The sequence below is a fragment of the Lontra canadensis genome, unplaced genomic scaffold (assembly GCF_010015895.1).
Source record: "Lontra canadensis isolate GAN:19392208 unplaced genomic scaffold, GSC_riverotter_1.0 scaffold91, whole genome shotgun sequence".
NCBI classification, from domain to species: domain Eukaryota; kingdom Metazoa; phylum Chordata; class Mammalia; order Carnivora; family Mustelidae; genus Lontra; species Lontra canadensis.
In genome coordinates this window covers 3,517,758-3,539,939 of record NW_022631085.1, presented here as the reverse complement: position 1 = coordinate 3,539,939, position 22,182 = coordinate 3,517,758, and the positions used below count along the sequence as shown (strand labels likewise).

At 48.3% G+C, this 22,182-nt stretch overlaps 1 protein-coding gene across 9 annotated transcripts in view; it reads right to left on the bottom strand.

Annotated features, from left to right (window-relative positions):
* Positions 1-581: 581 nt before the first annotated feature.
* Positions 582-22,182, bottom strand: part of MARF1 (meiosis regulator and mRNA stability factor 1) — a 37,314-nt gene continuing 15,713 nt past the window's right edge. For all 9 annotated transcript variants that reach the window (XM_032836236.1, XM_032836237.1, XM_032836241.1 and 6 more), the window contains 15 exons: positions 21,041-21,121; positions 18,647-18,883; positions 18,417-18,536; positions 17,526-17,701; positions 15,963-16,183; positions 15,094-15,236; positions 14,792-14,925; positions 13,290-13,492; positions 12,419-12,646; positions 8,959-9,189; positions 6,129-6,341; positions 4,829-4,889; positions 4,616-4,741; positions 2,821-2,991; positions 582-1,047 (listed from right to left, as the gene is read on the bottom strand). In XM_032836236.1, the coding sequence (XP_032692127.1) occupies positions 803-1,047; positions 2,821-2,991; positions 4,616-4,741; positions 4,829-4,889; positions 6,129-6,341; positions 8,959-9,189; positions 12,419-12,646; positions 13,290-13,492; positions 14,792-14,925; positions 15,094-15,236; positions 15,963-16,183; positions 17,526-17,701; positions 18,417-18,536; positions 18,647-18,883; positions 21,041-21,121 (2,590 nt within the window). In that variant the 3' untranslated portion in view covers positions 582-802. The remainder of the gene's footprint in view (positions 1,048-2,820; positions 2,992-4,615; positions 4,742-4,828; positions 4,890-6,128; positions 6,342-8,958; positions 9,190-12,418; positions 12,647-13,289; positions 13,493-14,791; positions 14,926-15,093; positions 15,237-15,962; positions 16,184-17,525; positions 17,702-18,416; positions 18,537-18,646; positions 18,884-21,040; positions 21,122-22,182) is intronic.

Sequence of the window (22,182 nt, the reverse complement as noted above, 5' to 3'; positions counted from 1 at the left end):
CTTAACCTAATCCGCATCACACTGGAACGTAACATAAAAGGGAAGCTTAAAACATCCTCAACTGTCTAGAAAGCTCCTACATGGCACCCCGAAGTGGAAGCAGGATTAAAAAAAAAAAAAACATCTGTGATGAAGCCACATTCGTCAACTACAGACATAGCTCAATAAAACAAACAAGGCACGCTTACAAGTCACATGGAAGCCAGGAAGCTTCATATCCAACCCGGAAACACATTCTCCCCGCCTCGCCTGCCCTTCTGCTTCCGCATGAGAACACACAGGGCCGCAGAGCAGGCTCTGTGCTATCACACGCCATGCACTTGATCTGCACCGTCTGGAAACATCAGTACACAAAGGCTGAGAGGCTATCTTAGGCTACATGTAAGATCCAACCACGGATGTGGCTTGAATGGCAGTAAAACCACTCCCTTCCAGCTGAGTTCTCACCACTTTCTCTTTACACAACACCATCACATGCTAATTAAGAAAAATTTGGTAAGATGTATTGAGGATTTCTTAACAACTGCCAGGAAGGTTTTTTGGGGGGGATTTTGTTTTTTGTGGTTTTTTTTTTGGTTTGCTTTTTCCAAAAAATTGGGGGAGGGAAAAAAAAGAAAGAAACACTTCAGCTTTAAAGCTGTGTTCAACGTCAAAGAAACCAAACGTTATGGGATAAATCTGATAAGAAATTGGCTTCTAGGGGGTTTGCATTCAAACGGAAAAGGCTGTGTTTTCTGAACCCACTTTTGTGTGCAGAATCAGACAGTGTTTCCCCATCCTAATTCTATGTTCAAAACGCGAGTCAAAGCTTGGTTATAGGAGCAAAGGAAAAATTGGCTGCCAATTTTACTCTATTTTTGGGTTGCTTTTTGGCTGGGCTTTCCATGGGGTCCTTGCTGGGCAGTGACTCTGAGGTTTCCGAGGAGGGGCAGGGAGGCACCAGGACAGCTGCAGAGATGCCAGAGGAGCTGGAGTCCGAGGCTGGGTTGTTACTCTTTACTGGTACTGGAATTTCAATTTTCTCTTCTTGGTTTAAAATCATAATTTCTGTAAACACCAAAGAGCAAACACATTCAGTTCTAAGACCTGCAAGATATGTGGGGTCTTAGTTTCTCTCTTGTCTCATCTCAAAAAGTATTTTTAAAATCACCCACCAAACATCACGCCCATGCCGCAACTTCGTTATCAGCTATGTGGCCAACGAGTCACGTGAGTCCGGTATTTATACATAAAACCGCACTTTAGCTCACTCTCCCTTGGATTACAAAGTTCTAGAAAGCTATAACTCAATGGGCAATGGTGTAGACATTTTTACCCCCAGTTTGGATTCTCTGCCCATTCACTCGCTCTGTCAGGTAGTTAAAGACCTTTGAGCCTCATGGGACCTAACGACTTTTCCCACGAGGAGGGGCCTCAGTGTCAGGAAGCCCCGGGCCCATTCCACTGACTGAGGGCTGTGCCCTGCATGGATCTAAGGTGGGCAGACAGGGAGAGAAGTGCACAGAGGCAGAATTAGCATGAAATATTCAGGCAGTGAAACACGGCCATTTTTCCTGCAGTGTTTACAGGCTGCTCTTTCTCTGGCCGAGCTCCGCGTACACAGGGGGCCGCTTTTGCTTCCACGAGATGTACTGCAGCTCAGACTCCCAGTGTGTGTGCATGTGCAGGGGGCCCTCGCACCAGAGGCGCAGAGAGGCCCGAGTGATGGAGGGGGTGCGGAGCCCCAGCTCCCTTCTCAGGCCGGCATGCAGGAGCATGGCACACAGAGCTGCCCACGCCATTCGGCGTCTCTCTGTGGACCCACACATCTGCTTGAACTCGCGCAGACTAAATGCACTGCAGCTGCAACCCCACAGGCGCGCTGCTATCCATCTCACGCCGGCTCCTGTTGTCCCTCCCAGAGGAGCACACCCCTGCTTCTGTCACACACTGCATCTCCCAGTGGCAGAAGCCACGTATATGTTTCCCTACCTCCTATTCTCCAGATAAAGAGCCTCAGTTCCCTCACTGGGCATCATGAGGCTGCCCCTGGATTCCCCCTGGAACGGTAAGTGGAGTGGAGAAGCACCCACTGTGAGAGACAAAGGGGAAAGGCCTCGACAAAGCAGATGGCCACCTCTCCGGAGGCCAGGTGACACAACAGCAAGACAAGAGGCTTGGGGTTCAAATCCCAGCTCAGACACTTCCCAGTCCGGCAACCTGGGGCTAGTGTGGTTCCTGGTCTGTCACCCATCCTGCAGGGCTGCGGTGAGGAGATGCGAGTGAGGAGGAGATTCGAGCAGGCCAGGAGCCGCCTCCCACCGCAACCCTCACCCCCCAGGTCAGTGCTGGCTGCAGCCAGCTTCCTGTCCCTTCTCAGCCCACCGTGCAGGGTCCAGAGCTTAAGTCACAGACGGCCTTCCCTCTCCTGCTCATACCATCATGAGGCCCCAACCCAGGGCCATCATTCACCTGTAGGCCAGACCAGAGCTGCCGTGCATGCATGTGGGCCACCAGGTGTACCCGCGAGCAGCTGCACCTTTACAAAGGCGGGCAACACAAGCCCAGGAAGCCTCCGTGGGCTTCTCCACGGCCCAGCTGCGTCATCCCTCCAGATGCACCATCGTTCCTGGGCTTGGGGCTCCCCAAGCCTCCCTGGGCTATGAACCCAACTCTGCAGGAAGACCGACCGGAAAAGAGGGTCCTAATAATCAGTGTAGGTATTCTTGTGCCTGAAAATACGGTTTCTCCCCACCTCCGTCAAACCTTTACCATACAGGCATTGTGCTTTGATTTTTTAACCCAGAGAGAAAAACCTCACGACCGCACAGCGCATCCTACCAGAACACTCCTGAGGGTGTTCCTCAAACTGAATGAGATCAGCAGACTGGAGGACGACAGGATCCGGTCTCAGCTGTGGGGACGGCAGGCACGAAGGGACGGGTGCACACAGAAGGTCCACAGGGGAGTCACTGGTCAGGCGGAGAAGCTCCTGCTCTGTCTGGTGGGGCCCTGGACAGAGAAGGCAGGCTGGGGCTCAACTCAGGACAGCAGTCTACCACGAGTCTGTGCCTGAGGCTTTCTTTCTCAGCCTTCAAGATGAAAAAGGCCAGGAAGTACTCCAGAACACAATGTTAACAATGAGGACAACAACAACAACGACAACAATAACAAAGCCATTAAGGGAAAGGTCTGGGTCAGTCTTTGGTAAATTAAGTGACAACAATAACAAAGCCATTAAGGGAAAGGTCTGGGTCACTCTTTGGTAAATGAAGTGCCACAAGTCAGGCTCTCCAGATTTGTGTTCAGAAATAGCAATGCCCCAAGGGGCCACACAAACACCAAAAAAGGCTCCACAATCGGGGGAGGGGAAAGTAAGTCCTTAGAAGAGGTATAAAGTAGTTAAAATGAGCAAAAGCTAGACCCCGGTTCTGTCACTCCCTTACTAAATGATTCTGGGTAAGCTTTTTTTTTTTTTTTAAAGATTTTATTTATTTATTTGACAGAGAAAGACACAGTGAGAGAGAAAACACAAGCAGGGGCAGTGGGATAAACATGCTTCCCGCTGAGCAGGGAGCCTGATGATGCAGAATTCGATCCCATGACCTTGGGACTAAAGGCAGACACCCAACTACTGAGCCACACAGGAGCCCCTTGGGTAAGCTCTTTAACCTCCCAGAACTTGGGTCCCTTATATTCAGAGACTGGTGGTAACCTCCCTGCAGGCTGTGCTGACAGCTGACAATAGGAATGGGAGTTCCCTTCCCATGCTTTATAAAACGTGTAATGTGTCCTCCACACAAAGGTCACAGCAATGCTTCCAATAGCGACTTCCAGAGTCATACAAAGATAAAAGTCTCATATGCAGCAATGGATTCAAACGTCTTTTAGTAAAGTTACAATTGCTACAGAGCTCAAGCTAGTCAATTTCTACCTACAGAGGAAGCTCCACATAAAATCTGAGTGGATCAATGTTGTTTTGAGGATTATTAATGCATTATTACCAAGTCTTTCTCAGGAAGGCCCTCTGACAAAGACTCTCTCCATCCAACTTGAGCCTGGCCCTTTGAGCCCTCTTCACGAGGCCTCGACCTTGGCCTTCCATGTCTGTCTGGTCCTTACCGAGCCCAGTCTTGGCAAGCATCTTGGAAGTCAGTTCTGTGAGAACTCCGCACCCCTGCTCTCCGACCAAGGCCCTCAGTCCTCCACCTCTGAGGTCTTCTCCTAGTGATGTGACCCCCCCACACCGACCCCGCTCTGCTCCTTAACTAAAACATCCCTGTCCATCCTCGTACTCAGAATTAACTTCCATCTCCCTCCTTGGGTGCAGCAGAGTTCACCCAATCGCAATAGTCTTAAAATACTATTTTAGCAAATGTTGGAAAAATTTTTTCCTCTTAAGTCTGAACTGGGCTGACATATTGTCATTACAGAGGTGTCAACAGACTTCAAGAACCTGAACCATAAAATGCTATGAAGTGCAGGCTCGTTTTTCTGTTACCAATCAAACACAAGACTGCTTTGGAGAATATACGAAGACGGCTCACTGTGGTCCTTGCCCCCACCCACTCCCCAGCCCACACCCAACCAGTTCTCCAAGAACTTCACAAGCTTGGCTGTGTTGTGCCTTGCTTACCATCGCTGCCTGCTCCGAGTTCAAGTTCCATAGCTGTGCCAGATTCAGGCACCACTGAGATGTGCTCTGTGGCCAAGGGCTGGTTTTCAGAATGGGTGGGGGCAAGCCCGAGGGAACTCAATCGACCTGGGGGACCAAGAGCAGCCGTCAGAGGGAAAAGTCAGTGGGAGAACCGGGATTTCTGAAGCAGGGAGGGGATGGGTGCTTACTTACATTTCATGTCATTTTTTAACACTACAATTCTCTTATGACCATGTCCTTTTATCCAGACCACCTGCATACAAGACATACTACTGGTTAAGCAGTGGAAAAGGAGGGGAAATAAGCCCTAAGTCCAGGAAGAATGGGACCTGTTGCGCTGACCCTAGAGATCTTAGAAGTCAGAAACTAACGTCAAGGAAAATTTTTCTATACTTTCTTTAGCTTTTAAAGTAACAGAAGCTGGCAGAGACATGCACCTTGTAAGAAAACATGGAGTCTAAAAATGATGAGACTCAGCTTTAAAAATATTCTTTAGGGCTCTCAGAAAGACCATCTCCCCAACACCACTTCTGGTCTATTAAAGGAGACAGTTCTCACACAAGAGTCCTTCCTATTTCCTCCAGAAACTAAATATACCCTAAGAGAATTAATGGGGACGTTCCAGACCCCCCAAACTAAGCTCCTGGTCCTAATCCTGAAACAGAGTCCTCGCTCCGCCTCCTCAGCGAAGCCAAGAGTGGCAGCGGAGGCCCCCGGCTCCCAGCACCCCCACATGCGTCAGCACCGAGTCCGGATCTCAGCCTCCCTGGGTCCTTCGCTGCCTCCTGCAATATTTTCACGCAGGTTCGGTCTCGTTATCACTCTCACCTGGGCTCCGGCCACGTCCAGGGTCCTCACCAAGCTCCCTCCTCCCTTCCTGCTACTCTGGACACAGCACTGACACTGGTGCTTTCACACACAAACCCGAGGCTCTCTGCTTCTCTCCTCCAGGTCCTTCTGCTCACCCGGAGGAGCAAGGCCTTCCCCAAGTGAGCTCTCACTACACTGGTAGGCCTCCGCCTGGTTTTTAATGCCCTCAACGTTCCACACTACTTGTCACTGCTTTGCATCTGCTTTTCCAATCCCCTCTGCCCAGACCATCCCATCTTCGTCACGTAGTTCACATCTATAAATCCTTGACATCTGGGCTCTAGAATGAACCCGGAGCCTGGGCGGGGCCCTGCCTGTGCCCCTCCTTGGGGTACCCACGGATGGCTGATCACACTGCCTCGTCACCTGCCAGGTGCCCCGACTCTCCATCGCCTGACACCTTTCTGAGGAAAGGGGCTGCAACTTACTCACCTGGCATATACGCATTTAATAAAGGCTTGTAGAACCTAGGAGAAATGCTAGCATCATCCCTTTAATGCCAACAGTATGTCTTTCAAAATGCCTGCCATGTCATTACCGTGGCAGCATTTGCCGACTGTGTTCAGGAGAGTGACCCTGGGGCTCTCCCGGAAGACCCCCTCCAGGCTCCAGGAACACCCACCTGCGGGATTGCTCCCAAGAGCTCCTCCACGCTGCTGCAGCCATACGTCTCGGGCTGCAGGGTTTCTCCGACGTATTTGGTATAGGCCACGGAAAACTCATGGAGAAAAAGCTGCTGGTAGTGGTACGTATGAAGTAAAGAGCGCACGTTCTTGGCAAACAAGTACAGGCTGGTAAGCCTCACACACTCCTCTGTCTTATCATTGGTGAAAACCTGGTCCGAGAGAAAAACACAGCATTAGAGATTTCCAGAGTGGTGCGCCTGCAGGGGTCTCAGCAGGTTGAGCGTCTGTCTTTGGCTCAGGTCATGATCTCAGGGTCCTGGGATGGAGCCCTGTGTCTGGCTCCCCTGCTCAGCGGGGAGTCTGCTTCTCCCTCTGCCTCTGCCCCTTCTTGTCCTCTCTCTCACACGCGCGCTCTCTCTCCCTCTCTCTCTCTCTGACAAATAACTAAAATCTTAAAAAAAAAAAAAAAAAAAAAACTTCCAGAGTGACTGGTTTTGCCCCACTGGGGAGTCCCGGCCTCCTGCTGAGAGTGAAAAGGCACCAAATCAACCTGAAAATGGCCACTGAGCCTGGGAGGAGGGGGGAGCCCATTCAAGGATCTCCGCCCACAGCAAGTGCTGCCTTAGAGCAAACTACAGTTTTCGCTGTGTGTCTCAGATGGCTGAGGTCTGGGGAAACAGCGTGTCAGAAAGGAAGGAAACTGGCAGATGTGCGGTCTCAAACAAAAGGAGACCGTAAGGAGGGGAGGCAAACCCCCAGAGTGAGAGGACTGCATCAGACAGCAGGGACTGAGGCCAATGAACCCCCTCGCCCAAAGTGGGGATCCCAGGAACTCTGTGCTACAGGATGACATCAGTCTTCTTTAAAAAAAGGATGGGGGGGGGGTCGTGGTTAGTAAAGAAGAAACCCTAAAGCTCTTCTGTCCTCAAGTAAACAAATTTCTTTACCATAAACCTTTCCAGACACCTGTTTTCGCTGTGTGTCTCGGGTGTGTGCACGGATAATCTCCAAGGGAAGGGGTATTTCCCCCCAAGCTGGCCATAGAAAGCCTTCTGTCTTGGGTTATCCGTTCATGCTGCCTAGAACCACTATTCACATAACAGATAATCAACAGAGTTTTCAAAATGTTGGATGTGATGCTGTTTTTTTTTTTAAAAAGATTTTATTTATTTGACAGAGAGATACAGAGAAAGAGGGAACAGGGGGAGTGGGAGAGAGTGGGAGAAGGAGAAGCAGGCTTCCTGCGGAGCAGGGAGCCCAATGTGGAGCTTGATCCCAGAACCCTGGGATCATGACCTGAGCCAAAGGCAGATGCTCAACCACTGAGCCACCCAAGCGCCCCTGTTGGATGTGATATTATGAGGACAAACCAGAGCTGGACAGTAAAGGTGGAAAACAGTTTTTATTCAAGAACAATCCCCAATAAAAGGAAAGATCCTCAGTGCAGAATTGGGCTCCAACAAAAAGAAGTGAAGATTTATAGCTGGTGGAGGGCTGGCGGGTGACGGTGCACGGAAAATTACCAAGACATCCAAGGTCGTGGTCTAGTCTAGAAGGCGGCTCCCAGGAGCCTGGCCTGAGTATGGCTAAGGAGAGAGTTTCTGTCAATATCTCTCAATTATTTAGTTATCCATTATATGGTTATATGGTAACAATGGGGGAACACACTTCTCCTACATTGCTAGACTTTACTGGTTAATACCCTATTTAGAACCACTATCTTTTGGAGGACTGTATTAGTTAGGTTTTCGGTATTAAAGTTGCTTTGGATTCATAAAATTAAGTGGTGAGGTTTGTTTCTTTTGTCTTTTTGTTTTGCTTTTAACATGGCCTAAATGGTTTTTAGGAAGCTGCGAGTTATTCTTCAAAGTTAGTTAGTTAGTTAAAAATCCAACCGTTAACCTAACTGGTCCCGGTGTCTTTTTCATTGGTAAAATTTCAATGATCTTAGAGCCTCCTTTGTGGTAACTGGTCAAAAATTTTTTTCAAAGATTTTATTTAGGGGCACCTGGGGGACTCAGTCAGTTAAGTGTCTGCCTTCAGCTCAGGTCATGATCCCAGGGTCCTGGGATCAAGTCCCACATCAGGCTCCCAGCTCAGCGGGGAGTGTGCTTCTCCCTCTCACTCTGCCTGCTACTGCCCCAGCTTGTGCTATCTCCCTCTCTGCATCAAATAAATATTTTATCTACTTGAGAGACAGAGAGAGAAAGATCATGAGCATGGGGGAGGGGTAGAGGGAGAAGTAGACTCCCCACTGAGTAGAGAGTGTGATGCGGGGCTCAATCCCAGGACCCGGGGATCATGACCTGAGTTGAGCCAGAGGTTGATGCTTAACAGACTGAGCCACCCAGGTGCCCTAGCTGGTATAATTTTTCACTTCTTGGGTCAATTTTGTTAATTTGGCGGGGAGGGGGGTGCTTATCTACATCTGTAATATTCTTCTGTGATTCTTCTCATCTTAAGTGCTATTCTTAAAGTCTACCCGGGTGACCAGCTTTCCCTTCTGACCCGTGTCTGACTGACGACAGCCCCCCACCCCGCCCACACACCATCCATCTCGTCAGAAAGTGCTAACAGTAGCCAACTGCAGCCTGGCATAGCACGAAAGCACCCTAGCTCAGGACTTAGGAGGCCAGGGCTTCCCCCTTATCTGGGCACTCAACTGGGCAAGGTGCCTGCACCCCTGCCCTGCCTCGTATGTTCAACCACAGAACAGCTGACTGCTCCTTCCCCGCTCTACAGCCTCCAAGCCAGACCATCAGGGGACCCCGGAGCAGTTCAGCAGACCTCAGGAAGACAGCTCTACAGAACCATTAGCACTCATACCTCCACTAAGTAGGGCAGACTCTTCAGAAGTTCGGTCAAGGTCATGAATCCGTATTCACAGGGGTTGAGGGGAACACTGTGGGTGGTTTCGTAATGTTTCTTGAGCTCATCGACAGAAAGGTGGGCAGCTCCTTCCCAAGACATCAGCAACACCAGCAGCTGGGCAGTGAGGGCACGCAGGGACTTGCGGTTGATCAGCTGGATCTGTTTGCCCGACTCCATGTCGGCAATCTGGGGAATAAGAAGCCCAGTTTCCCAGCTTGAAAGTGGCATACTAGCCACAGCCACCCAGTTCAGCTACTGTCCTCTGGGCTAGGGAGACCAACAGAGGGAAAACCTCTACTCCCTTCTCCTACACAGAAGTGAGTGCCTGAGTTTGTTTTCAGCTGCTGTGGGACACCAGAGCGGGAACTGTCCTCTCCCTTTCTGATGGTCCACGATCAGAGTCAGCCATCCTTACCAGCCCTCTCTTACGGCACTCCTTCCACTCCCCTACAGAAGGAGGTAAGACTGGCCGGCTGACACGTAGGGGCCCAAGACCCTGAACTGAAGGTTGCTGCGCTCAAGTCGGGGGGAGTCTGGACTGCAGGTGACGGTACACAGGGCTGCTCTGCAGACCGACTCACCCCACCTCTGTGGCCCAGAGCAGACTGAAGGCCCACTCTGACTAAAGGCACCCGCACTCCTCTAGTCCATCATCACTAGCCAGCAAGTGGGTATTTTCCTATCAGACTACATGTCTCACTCTCGCTTCTCAAGGAGATACAGGGTGGGGGGGGGGCCTTCTGGAAGAGACACAAGTGGGCACCAGGGGACCAAACAGCAGGTAAAGAAACAAGCAAGGGCTAACTGAGAGCGGCAGGCCTTGGGCCGAGGTACAGGCTGAACTGAGCCATCCCTGGACTTAGAACCAGCAGAGCTTCAGTATGCACGAGCTTAGGTGCTGGGAGGCAAACCAAGTTTACAGTTGTCTGGTCTCCCAGCCAAGACCACAGGTCTCAGTACCTCAGTCAGGGCTGGGTCATCAGAGGCTCATACTCTCTGGGGCTCTGGGTTCATAATCCCAGTGGGTCCCTGGTTCAGACGTTCACCCAGAGCCAAGGCAGGAGGTTAGTGGGTAGACGCTCCACCCCGCTTATCGTGGTTACAGATCCATGGAGATTTATTTCAATGAGAGATTTCCTCTGCAGACACAAGGTTTAATCAAACAACAGATTCAAGTCTAGGGGAATCCGAGCCATCTTCTCTGATGCCCAGACCATTGCTACAACTCCAGTGTTTCAAGGAAAAAAAATTAAAAGTTGCCCTTTTGGTGCTACTTAGAGACATCTCCCAATTCTGAACCCATGCTCCACAACAGAATCAACTGGGGAGCCTATAAAAAATGCCAACGCTCCGAGCACACTGGGACTTATTACATCAGAATGTCAGAGGCAGGGGTGAAGTTCGGGCATCAGCATTTCCCAGAGGCTCCTGGGAGAGGCAGCAGCAGCCAGGGAGCACACCAGAGCCCCTCCGATCCCTCCCCATCCTGACTGCCAACGCCCCAACTCCCCACTCACTTGCCCTCGCTCTTCTAAGCGTCTGCTCACGGCTTAGACTTGCTATCACTGGGGCCCATCACTGCCTTCACACACTGGGTGACCAAGCAACCAGGAGGGCTACCCCACCGCGTGGCCTTTCCGTTCCTCATCCCCCCCATCTCCAGGCACATCCTCTCCTACTTGATTCCACTCCAGAACCCCATTCCCAGGTCACACTTGGGACTGCCAGCTACTGTCCACTTCCCAAGCAGCTCATGCAAACTCCCCATGCAAACCGCATGCGAAAGAATGTGTGGGGCAGACGCTGGGGTGGGGAGACTGGACAGACAGTCCAGTGATCGGCTCTTCTTCCCGTTCTCCAGCTGCACCTGCATGGACTCCCATGCCCTCCCAATTCAGGTCCTCTCCCTTCTTCACACGTTCCTCTTTTGTTCACCTTGGCACGACAGGCCACTGATTCATTGCCTTTCTGGTCATACTCCATAAACTCCTTTGTCCCTGTGCCTTTTCTCTGCAGGCTGGCAAACTCCCACCTTGAGGCCAACTGTCTGCTTTCCCTGTGCCTGCACCAAAGCAGCCCGATGCCACTGACCCTCCCCGTGGTAGCCCTACAGTAGCGCTATGGGTCCCACCTCCCTCCTGCAGAGCTCCCTCTACTCCCAGCTTCCCCGCCTGAGGTCCTGGCGGCTCCCAAGCGCCATGCCAGCCACTTCAGTCTTGAGTGGGGTCTCTTTCAGTCCCTCCCTCTTCTTCCCAGTGAGGAACATCACACTTACTGCAGTCACCCTACATTCTCGCCCTTCAGTCGCAGTACTAGTACCAGGGCTGTGCCTCCTGCTGCTGAATGCCAATTCCCAGGCTGCCTCCTCAGGAACCCCCTCTGCCGCCTTGTCTCGACTTTGTATACTTCTCTTCCTCGAGCAGATCCTTCCCTGCGGCTCTCACACATGCTCAAGGCTCTCCACCAGAGAGCGCACTGGCCCCTCTGTCCTGTGCCAGGCTCGCACTCTCCTCCCTCATGAATACACAAGCCAAAAAGCTGTCTGCATTACCTGTCACTATGGTCATGTCCTAGTCCTCCTGCCTCAACCCACTCCGTGTGCCCTTCTTTGGTCCCCACACACTGGTGCTGACCCTGTCCTAGCCAGCAACACTAAGTCCCCCCACTAGCTAGGTCTGAAGGTCACATTAGTTAGTCCCTCCCTCACCTGTCCTCCCAGCAGGCGGCACTGGGAGCAGGTCACTCTCCTAGTGTCCTTCCTGCTCTCCAGCAGCTCCTTCTCTGTCTCCTGCGAAGGTTTTTCTCCCTTTAATCGCACAGTACATAACTGGATTCCTTCCAGATCTGGAACTGGGGCTGACCCCAACTCGGTATGTTTTCCCTTTCACGGCTCCCTCCTTGTAGTGAGTTTTCTTGGTCCTGTGCAGGAAGCAGCCTGAGACTGTCCAGCTGCTCTGCCTAGGATGGGGAGGGTCAGCTCAGCCCCGGGCAGGAAGAGGAAGTTACCCTCTCGAGTTGTGAGCCTGGCCTGCTCCGAAATCTACTCAAGTGGGTCAGAATCCGGAAGGGCTGTAATCTGGGATTACAGTCTCCCCACACCGTCAGAGACCACAATCTGCTTAGAAGGATACCCCTAGAAGAAACACCCTCAGATAAAACAGAGACCTCCTCAGCTCAGAGAGACATTACTTCCGCAAGGCCTCTAAGAAACACACCAGAGCAAGACCAAAACTCGTCAAACCAGAGTCCTCTCCTACTACCTAGCAACGCATTAATGGCACACGAAGCACTCACTTCCTGTGAAGAGGTAACCAGCGCCAGGGTTGAACAAGGAAATGCTAAGCACAGGTAAGCATCCCGGGGATAGATGCTGCCACCGCCACGTTTTCGTCCATAAAAACAAAGATCTGCTCACCTTTACCACATGGCAGAGTTTCTGTGTTAAAGCCGAAATTGAACTGACATCATAGTCTTGGAGACGAAATGTGTAACCAAAAGTTTTAGCATATTCTGTAAGCAGATCGGTCATCATAAGGCAGTTATCCTTCTGGGACCGAAGGAGTTTGACAAACTGGGCAGCCAGAGCTTTGACTCGTTCCACCTCTGTCAAAGTGAGGATTTTTTCTTCTCCGCATTCCAATACCTTGGAAAACACACAGGGAGGAGGAAGGCAACAGTGAACAAGTTCGGACCATTCATGGAATTCGAGGGCACATAAATGTATACACTTAGTAACTGAGAAGCACTCTGGGGCTCTTCTGTGGATACAGAGCTTCAGTTTTGCAAGATTTCTGAAATGCACACTTAAAAAAGGGTTAACTAGGTAATGTGTATTTTATCACACACGAGAAAAATTTTTAAAGTACTTTAAGGGTCAAAAATAGTAATACTAATAAAATCAACAACAGAAATCTGGTTCAACGTCACTCAACAGCCAAGCATTCACATCACCTCACAGACTCATCCCCACTGCCACCTGAGAGATTCGAGAAGTATGGCACTAACGGAAGAATATTCCACTTAAGAAATCAAACTAATCTTTTTTTTTTCAGTAATTACCCTGAAACAAATTCAAAGAATAGTTCCTTTCTTTATTAAAGTTTAAAAACCAACATTTACCTAGAAATACTAAGTACTGAGCCAACAACACAGCTTCTCTGATCAAAATATTGAAGGTTTCCCTCTTATTTCCTAACTCCCTATTCCCAGGAAAAACAGACCTGGAAAAGAAAAATTTCCCCCCATATATTGCTCAGAAAAGGATAACTGGAAAACTCTTCACTTACTTGTAAAATATCAGGTATGGCTTCAAAAAGTTCAAGTAGTTTAGTAAACCCGTAGTACGCGAGTTTGCACTGCCGGCCAAAGTGGTGGTGGTAGGAGGGGATAAATTTGTTAAAGGGCATCCGGAAGTGCGGCTGATGCCGGAGCAAATCGACAACATCCTTGGAGAACTGTTTTGTCCTTTCTATTTCATCCTGGGTACGCTCTTAAAAAAGAAAAAAACAAATCAGTTTTCTTCCATTCATCTGTGTCAAACCTGACTGCTGTATTAGTCCTATGCACAGATGACAAGAGATACCATCTCTGCCTTCCAAACACATATGCAACCTAAAACAAACACATTCATGTTCTCTCTCTGCAGAATGGTTTTCAAACTCCGTCAAGGGCACAGCACGAGCAAGCCAGGAGACTACTATGGTATACTACAAAAGACACATACATACACCCCCATGTAGTTTTGCCTTGCAAGCTAGGTGTATTTTCTCTAGCTCTCCATCCCTCACTTCTATCCCGTATATATGCACATGACATACTTCCAGGTCTCTGTACTTGAAAGAGTAGCCAAGAAATTATTTCTGGAAAGCTGCATTTCTGAAAAGCTACACATTTTTTGTGTCTTCTAATCTTCAGTTAAAATTGCTAGCAGGCCAGAGTATCAGGCAACAAAAGTTTATCAAAAGTACAGGGGAGGGGCGCCTGGGTGGCTCAGTGGGTTAAAGCCTCTGCCTTTGGCTCAGGTCATGATCCCATGGTCCTGGGATCCAGCCCCGAGTCGGGCTCTCTGCTCCGCAGGGAGCCTGCTTCCTCCCCTCTCTCTCTCTGCCTGCCTCTCTGCTTACTTGTGATTTCTCTAAAAAAAAAAAAAAAAAAAAAGTACAGAGGAGAAAAAACTTCAACTGCAATTTTTGCTTCTGTTAATTTTTAAATCAGAATCCGGAAGATTGAAATGACTCACTCCAAAAGCTTTCAGGGATTATGATTTCACGAACAGGAGTGTTCTGCAGGAACACAGGTTAGGAATCACAGATTAATAATACTGGGAGAACATGGCAGTAGGTACACGTAACTTTACTTATCTCAGCTCCCAGAGCTTAATCAGAAGGACCAAAATGAGAAAGCCAAAACATCTGCTTGGATCTTCTTTCTTTCTCAAGAGTGCACAGTCAAGTAGCTCAGTTAAAGAGAGGAGACAAGCAACAGCCATGGTAACTGTCTCTCAGCCAGGTAATTATGGTGTCAACAGCCACAGACAGGCTGAAGAAGGCATTTCAAGAAGGTGCTGCTTATGCCCGTCTTTCCCCTACAGTGAATTCTAAAAAACTAGCTTGCTTTTCTTGTTGGCAAGTGGCCGCAACTGCTCTAAAGAACCCCAGATCCGATGTACCGCGATAGTTCTCACGATGCACTTTCCACGGAATCTTTAGGAACCATGGAGGCGGGGAAAGGACATAGGATTCCTTGTTAAGATACACAACTGTCGAACAGCACATTTAGGTCAACATACCTCTCTTGGGGATACAAATCACCATTTCATTATCTTGTTGGGACAAGCAGATCGTTGTGTCTGGGATTTCTGAGACAATATCGATCAACTCACAAACACCATATTCGGTGACATCCCAGTCTTTTGAGAAACACCTAGAATTCAACCAGGAAAGTGGGTAAAGAATCAGAAATATCACTTGCAAGTCTTCCTCAAAATTGCTAAATAGAAAACGTTGGATAATGATTTTAAATCTGTGGGAAGAAAAAGTGTTCTGAAGTATCTGCTTTCTTTTTTGACCCCCGCCCTTCTCATCAACTCACCAATGATAAGCCTGTGAGAACTCCCTCACAATGACCTGTTTGCTGGCTTGGGATTTGAGAAGTTTTAGTAAGTCCTGAGTAAAGCGCTTCACCTGGGCCCTGTGGGTAAGGGTCAAAAGACGTTTGGAGCCCATTCCGAGAATCTGCAAATCAAACACTTTGATTATTTATACTTGTCAGACCTTGGCACGTACTGACTCTCTGGGTGATGGCATTCCCTCTCTCTCCTGTTACCTGTCTTGGAGAACAAGTCCTTTTATGTATGGGATCTGCATTTTTAAATACATGTAGGTCAAAAGAATGCAGACGGTCAAAATGAATGACTGTTCAAGTGCCAGAGATCCCTGCCCCCGTTTTGTTTGCCCTTTTATACCCCTTCCCAAATAGTCATGAGTACGGAAATAAAAAGCTCATTATTAATCTGGGCAACTAATTTTGTCTACAAAAGACAACCCAGGTGTTCCATGCCAGTTTATAAGCTGAAGCTGTTTTATGGGTAAGGAGCTATGGAACAAGCTAAATTAATAGGGTCAAGACTCCTTAGGAACCAATGCTAGGCTCCAGCCCAGGAGCTGGTCTTTAATTCATTGATGAGAGCTAAGCCTATGTTCATGACAGCTCTTCTTTAAGAGTGAACGATCCTGGAGAGTCCTGAGCTAGGGAGAGGAAGGTCAGTCTACAGAGATTAGAAGGAAAATACTCCTCAGTGCTCTGAGGGAAGGTTCCTTTTTTATGTTTAAACTCAGTTTTCTGGAAAAACTGAGAAGCCACCCCGAACGAGGTTACCAACCATCCTGTTTCCCTGAAGGAGCCGAGGCCATAGAGGAACGTTCCTGTCATTAAGCAAATAATCCTTAATCCTTCCTCACCTGCAATACGTGAGGCACGGCTTCCAATAATTCTATCAGCTTGGAATACCCATAGTCTGATACCCGACACTGCTTTGCAAAATGGTGGTGGTAGGACGGGATGAAATTACTAATGGGGATGACACAGGACGGCTGGCTCTTCAACAGGTCGATCACTTCCCTGCTGAACTGGATCAGCTGGGGGTTGCCCACAGGACTTTTAGAACGCAGAAGCCAAGGATCTAGACAGGGGGAGAAAAAGAGAACATGCCTAAGATAGGATTTCACCCCTGAAAGAAAGCTAACTCACTTCGCCCTCCCTTGCCTCAGCTCAACCATAACCAAGGAGATGAGACCAAAGGGCCGCTGTACTTCTCAGCATCTACACTCAGGTCCCATATAACCTATGGACAAGCACAACTTCTTCAAGGGCTGGCAGATGCTTTACCACTACTTCTCAACGTTCTGTGGTCAAAGGAAAGCATAGTTCAGCAGAGTGTTAACTTAAAGCAGAATTACACAGGATGTTTCCAGCTTGTAAACTGGTTGTATTTCAAAGGTTCATTTGAACTTGGTCCCATGGAACATATTTTCCGATAAAAACAAAGTTACAGATGGGGAGCAAGCAGGTAGCCCAGAGAAGTCTAATTAACCCTCAGGGAAGCCGAAAACATCGTGCAGGAAACCATGGAAAGCAGTAGCGTAAAACCTGCCGATATAAAACTAAGAGATTCTTGTATTTATCTGAATGTCCATGTAATTAAGAAAAAGTTTTAATTATGAAAGTATAATCGGACAGAAACGTTTCTACAAGACTAGCGGACTGACGACAAAAGAGGAAAGAGAAAGACCGCAGTGCATGGGAGCCTGAGTGGTCTAGGACTGAGGGGAAAGGCAGGAGAAGGTGGTAAGCAGCTCTGATACAAATGCTTCTCCTTCCCCGGTAATCCTTACCTTTCTTCCCACGGGGGGGGGGGGGGGGGGGGGGGGGGGGGGGGGGGGAAGCAAAAGAGGAAGTGGTCAGGGTCAAAAAGAAGGAAGCGTCGTTAGGAAGGCAACAATTTTCAGCCCCGTTCACAAGTGGTGGGATTAACACCTGCAGCCTGGGAGGAGGCCCGGGACTCAGACACTCACCCAAAGCTAGGTTTACATTTCCTGGTCCTTTACACGGAAAGCTAAATCTGTTTTCACATTTATCCAAGTCACAAACGTTGACCAAAACAAACTTCAAAGGTAAACCTGCATTTAGCAGTATTTCTTTCAAATACCTTGAAACAATTTTTAAAAAGGCCGGTCAACTGACGAGCCAAAAAGCTTCACAAAATTAGGTGGGTCTGAAGGTATTTGTAACGGTGAAATGTGGCTTTTAAACTTTTTTACAGAATTTACGCTGGGACTTGCAAGACGTCTGGTTCTGTCAGACCTTCAGCACTTTGGAGAAGTTTCAGTTTTTACAACAACAGCCGACATTTATGGTGCTTCGCGCCTGGCAGGCAGTGCCAAAGACAAAAGTGCCAAGACAAAGCCAACGGCATCCTCTCGCAGTGGCTGGTGGCTCAGAAAACCCCAGGGCCTGCCTCCTACCTGTGTTTGGAGGCGGGGGCTTGTTGTGGATCCATCTGACCACTTTGATGCCACTCTGCGCAGTGGCAATGTTTACGCCCGGAACACAGGTGACGAGGTGTTCTAAGGGAACGCCCGCTTGATTCTCCTGCAGTACTTCCAGCTCGCCAAACTCGGCAGCGTAACAATCTGGAAAGCTGAAGTGGGGGAAAGGGAGGCTAATCAAACTAACGGAAAAGCAAAGCACCTGCTACACAGAAATCTTTAATATATCCACTCATAAATCCTTTCTCCTTAAATCCTCAGGATCTGGGTTTGAACGTGAAAATTCAGGTCCCAGGGACGGGGAGGCCATCACCACGGCACTGACCTCTTTGGCGCTGAGGATACCAGAAATACCCGAACAGTGTTCCAGCACAGGGGGTGAGAAATAAGGCAGGTGGGTTCCAAGCCCAGTTATTTACCTGCTTTAAGGTATCAGTGGCTTTAAGGCAAACGGGCTTTAGGGCCCATGTTGGCCCCTAGAGTAAGTCTACTCGGCCCCGGGATGCTTACATGGCCTTCTGAAGAACACCTCTCTCTCAAGCTTTACAAGTTACTGCTTGAGGTGTGTGCACTCTAGCAGCACGCATGCTTACTTCTAGAACAGCGCTTACACTGATCTCATCTCTGTGGGGAAGAAACGTTCCTATTCGTTGCTTCTGTTTCTAAAAATCAGCACACACACAAATTTTTCTGTGGAAATACCAAGCAAATGTATCCCATTTCAGATGTACTTTGACTGCAAGGCGCTAAAAATGTTAGGATGAGGCATTCTGTGATACTCGCTTGGGAAGAGGGGTGGGCAGAGGGCAGACTTTCTAGAAAGAGGAGAACCAAGGCATCGTATCTCGGTGGCTTTGACATGTTCACCTTAACAAAGGCACGGTGCCCTCGTGTGTCTGCAGAAGACTGTGAACCTGGGGCGCAAACGTCTTCAAAGAGAGAATCACAAAAGGAATCTTATACGAGTCTGGATCAAATTCATGTTCGCTACAGAAAAGAGAACACAGCAGTTGGCTAAAATATTTGCAAGGAAATTGTAACAGATATTCCATGATCTTGGGCCAAGGGATGTTTCTAAAGGGAAATGAGTGTTATACCTGAAGTCCTTATTGGAACAATGCTGTCTGCAGACAGGCCCGTGACATTCTAACTCTTCAAATATAATTGGGCTGCAATTCGTCGAGGAGCCGTCGTGCGACTGGGAAGACCCCAAGGGGCTCTGCCGGGCCTGACTGCTGGGGAGGAGACACACCAGCCTGCCATTCCCTTGCTCACGGATTGTGACCGTGTCTGTTAATTTATATAAATCTGACACATTCAACTTGTGTCCAAACCTAAAAGCGAGGAAGAGGAGAGAGATGCTGACTTAGAACGTTTTTCGGTGGTTATACAGACACGCCCGTATATCGGATGCAATAAGGAGCTATTGCCAAGAATCGTTCTTCTGTCTCCTCAAACGTAAAACTGGAATAATTCTACTATAAATTCATTTACGACCAAACCAGTAATGCTTGGCAATTCTTCAAGTCACCTCTGGCACACTGCCCATTAGTCACTATGTCATTTGGTGCTTATTCCTCGAACCCTAAAGTTTCTATAAATGACCTCACCTAATTTCCTGAGCTGGAAAGCTATAGGATATGACCTCTTAACTCGGCTCCCCCAAACCGGAAATCCCTCTGGATTACCTACCCCTCTCACCATCTCTGCTCTCCTCCCTCAGAAGAGGTATACTCATTTTCAGCTACTCCTTCCCCTCATCTATGCCTCAACCTCATTTCCAGAGGGTCAACTCCTCAATCATCCCCCCGACGCAGGTCTCTCACACATGGAGCTTAAAGGCACCGGCTCAGAAGGCAGAAAGATTTGAGTTCACATCCTGACCCAACCTGTGTGGCCTCAGTCACCTCGGTTCTAGAATCTTCTAGAACCAATCCCGGTTCTAAGGAAAAGCCTTAGCTTTTCCAAATGCAAAATGGGAAGATAATACCCACCTCACAGGGTTGATAGGAAGATTACATGTTATGTCTGGAAAGAACCTGGCACACATTAAGTGCACATCTGCCGCTCCACTGGTTTCTTCCCAGGGCCCTACACTGATGCTCAGACCAAGTTCGGCCTCACACCCTTGCCCTCACTCAAGCTGTCTGCCCCTGCGCACAAACAGCCCCGGTGCTCTCGCTCAGTCCTGTAACCTGGTTATACCTCTAATGCCAACAGCTGCTCTCTCAGGAGCTGTTCGGCCATTTTACCGTCCAGTCTGTCAGCCTGTTGCCCCCAGATTTTACCCACAGGGCTCTGTAGGGATGGCAAGTCACCAGCAGCCTCCTCCTCTCTCCCAAACCTCGCACCATCCCCACGTGTCCTGATGTCACTCTCACCTCTGGGTTCTCTCCCGCTTCCTGTCCCTCGTGCCATTTCATCCAGTTCTGCCGTTCTCTGAGTTGCCTCTCCCTCCCAATCTGCTCCCCTACCCCACGATCCCCTTTAGGAAAATAACTGCCACATCTTTCTATCTTCAGTGTCCAAAAACCAAGGACAAAAATTCACTGTACCTCCTGAACATGCTTTCTTTATTTCTCCATATCTGATTCAACCACACAACCAGTCCATCTGGGGCAAAAAAAACACTCAGAATCAAAACAACCTCTACCGTTTACCTTTCCTTCCACGTAAAACTAGTCACCAGGTCCTGACTCACTGACAACTCAAACTTCAGTATTCCAACAGCATCTGCCCAGGCCTGGGGACTGGTGTGGCACTGTCTCTCCGTCTCCCCCTCTGCCCTGTCCATTCCACCTCCGACGGACCCATCACCAGAAAAGTTTTCCTGAAGCATGGTTCCTGCCACCATACCTCCCCCTTCACTCCTCCACAGATCAGGGCTCCCACGATTCAGAGACTAACACTCCCAGCTCCTTGTTCCTTTCATCCTCATACCATTTTCTCCTCCCTGCACTTCCTTTATGACAGTTTTCTTTGTTCTAAAATGATTTGTGAATGTTTTCTCTTCCGTTCCAGTCATAAAGTCCTCAGGGACAAGGGTTGTGTCCTCCCAGCTCTGCACTCTCCACAGAGCCCCACACTTTCATTCCACTAATACCTGCTAATGCCTGCTAAGCCCTGTGCACTGAAGAGACTGTCCTTAAGTCCTTGCTGTCCAGGAGCTTACGGTCTAGAAGGTGCTCAAAAATGTTCACTCGATGAAGAACAAAACTCATCAGTCAAATTGGGGGAAAAAAAAAAAAGGAAAGTACAGCTTTAGGCACTGAGGTCTAAATTTGCTAAAAACAAAAGATGCTTTTAAGATGTATGTTAAAACTGAAATCTGAATTTAAATACCACTGCTTTTATGTCTTTTCCTCCACCGGGCCAGACAATCCTGCAGAGCAGCTACCACAGTTTTATGCCAACCACCGATCAATATAAGAATTATGGAAGCTGCCAATGAGTACAGGCTCAATGAGAGAAAAAAAATAAGCCTAACTTACTTTTTCTCATAGATATCTGTAAATTTAAAAAGAGGCAGACAGCAGGCAGGGGCATCCTGAAGAATAGACATTGTTTCTGCACTGTAAAACAAAATTTCACTTTATCAGAGATGTTACTGGACATCAACAGATGATTTCCAAGTTGTATTTAATAAACTGAGTTCACATAATTAACAAAAATTACAGCTGACCCTTGAACAACTTCACGAGTTGGTGTTCTTGTGGATTTCTTTTGATAAAGGCAGTACAGTCCTGTAAGTGTATGTTCCCTTATGATTTTAGTAACGTTTTCTTCTATCTTACTTTACTGTAAAAAGACAGTATCTAACGCATGTAACATACAAAACAGGTGTTAATCCGTTGTTTATGTTACCAGTAAGGCTACTGGTGAACAGTATGCAATTAGTAGTTAAGATTACGGGGAGCCAAAAGTTGTATGTGGAGTTTTGACTGCATGAGGACGGTGTTGGCACACCAACCCCTACGTTATTCAAGGGCCCGCACAACATAAATTTACCGGTTTCTGTTATGTCAAAATTAATTTTCCGGAACAACTTAAATAACTTTAGGGACAAGGTGATTAAAGAATATAAAATCAGACACAAGCATAGGGCTTCTCACACCTGTGTATCAGAAGAACGCTGACTACTCTGTGAGACAAACACCCTGTTGACTCAGAGTAAAAGACAAAACAGCTTGAATGTGTCCTGCCACGTTGTGGTTCACGTAGTTCATGAACTCCACGTGGGAGTGGAATTCCCACAGTTGAGGATACAGAACTGAATACAACATATCCTCCCAACTATGGTCTTAAAAACCAAAAAGGCAGCCAAAAACAGAGAGAAAACAAAAGGCAAACTGTTGAATGATCGGCTTTGAGCCACAGGATTATGGTTTTCTCCCCCTCTTCTTTTATGTTTCTGACCTTTCCAAAGTTTCTTCCATGAGTATTACTTTTATTCTAGGGGATAAAAACTGTAATTTAAAATAATGGTGAAGTACATGTCACAGAAAAATACCTTTAAGAATTCAAACAGATTTTTTAGAATTGAGTTCTGTTTTACTCGTTTCCCCCAAAACAGGGAGAGCCGAAGAATCACCAAAGTGCATTAAGAATAAAATCACCACCAGGTTCCTACAAC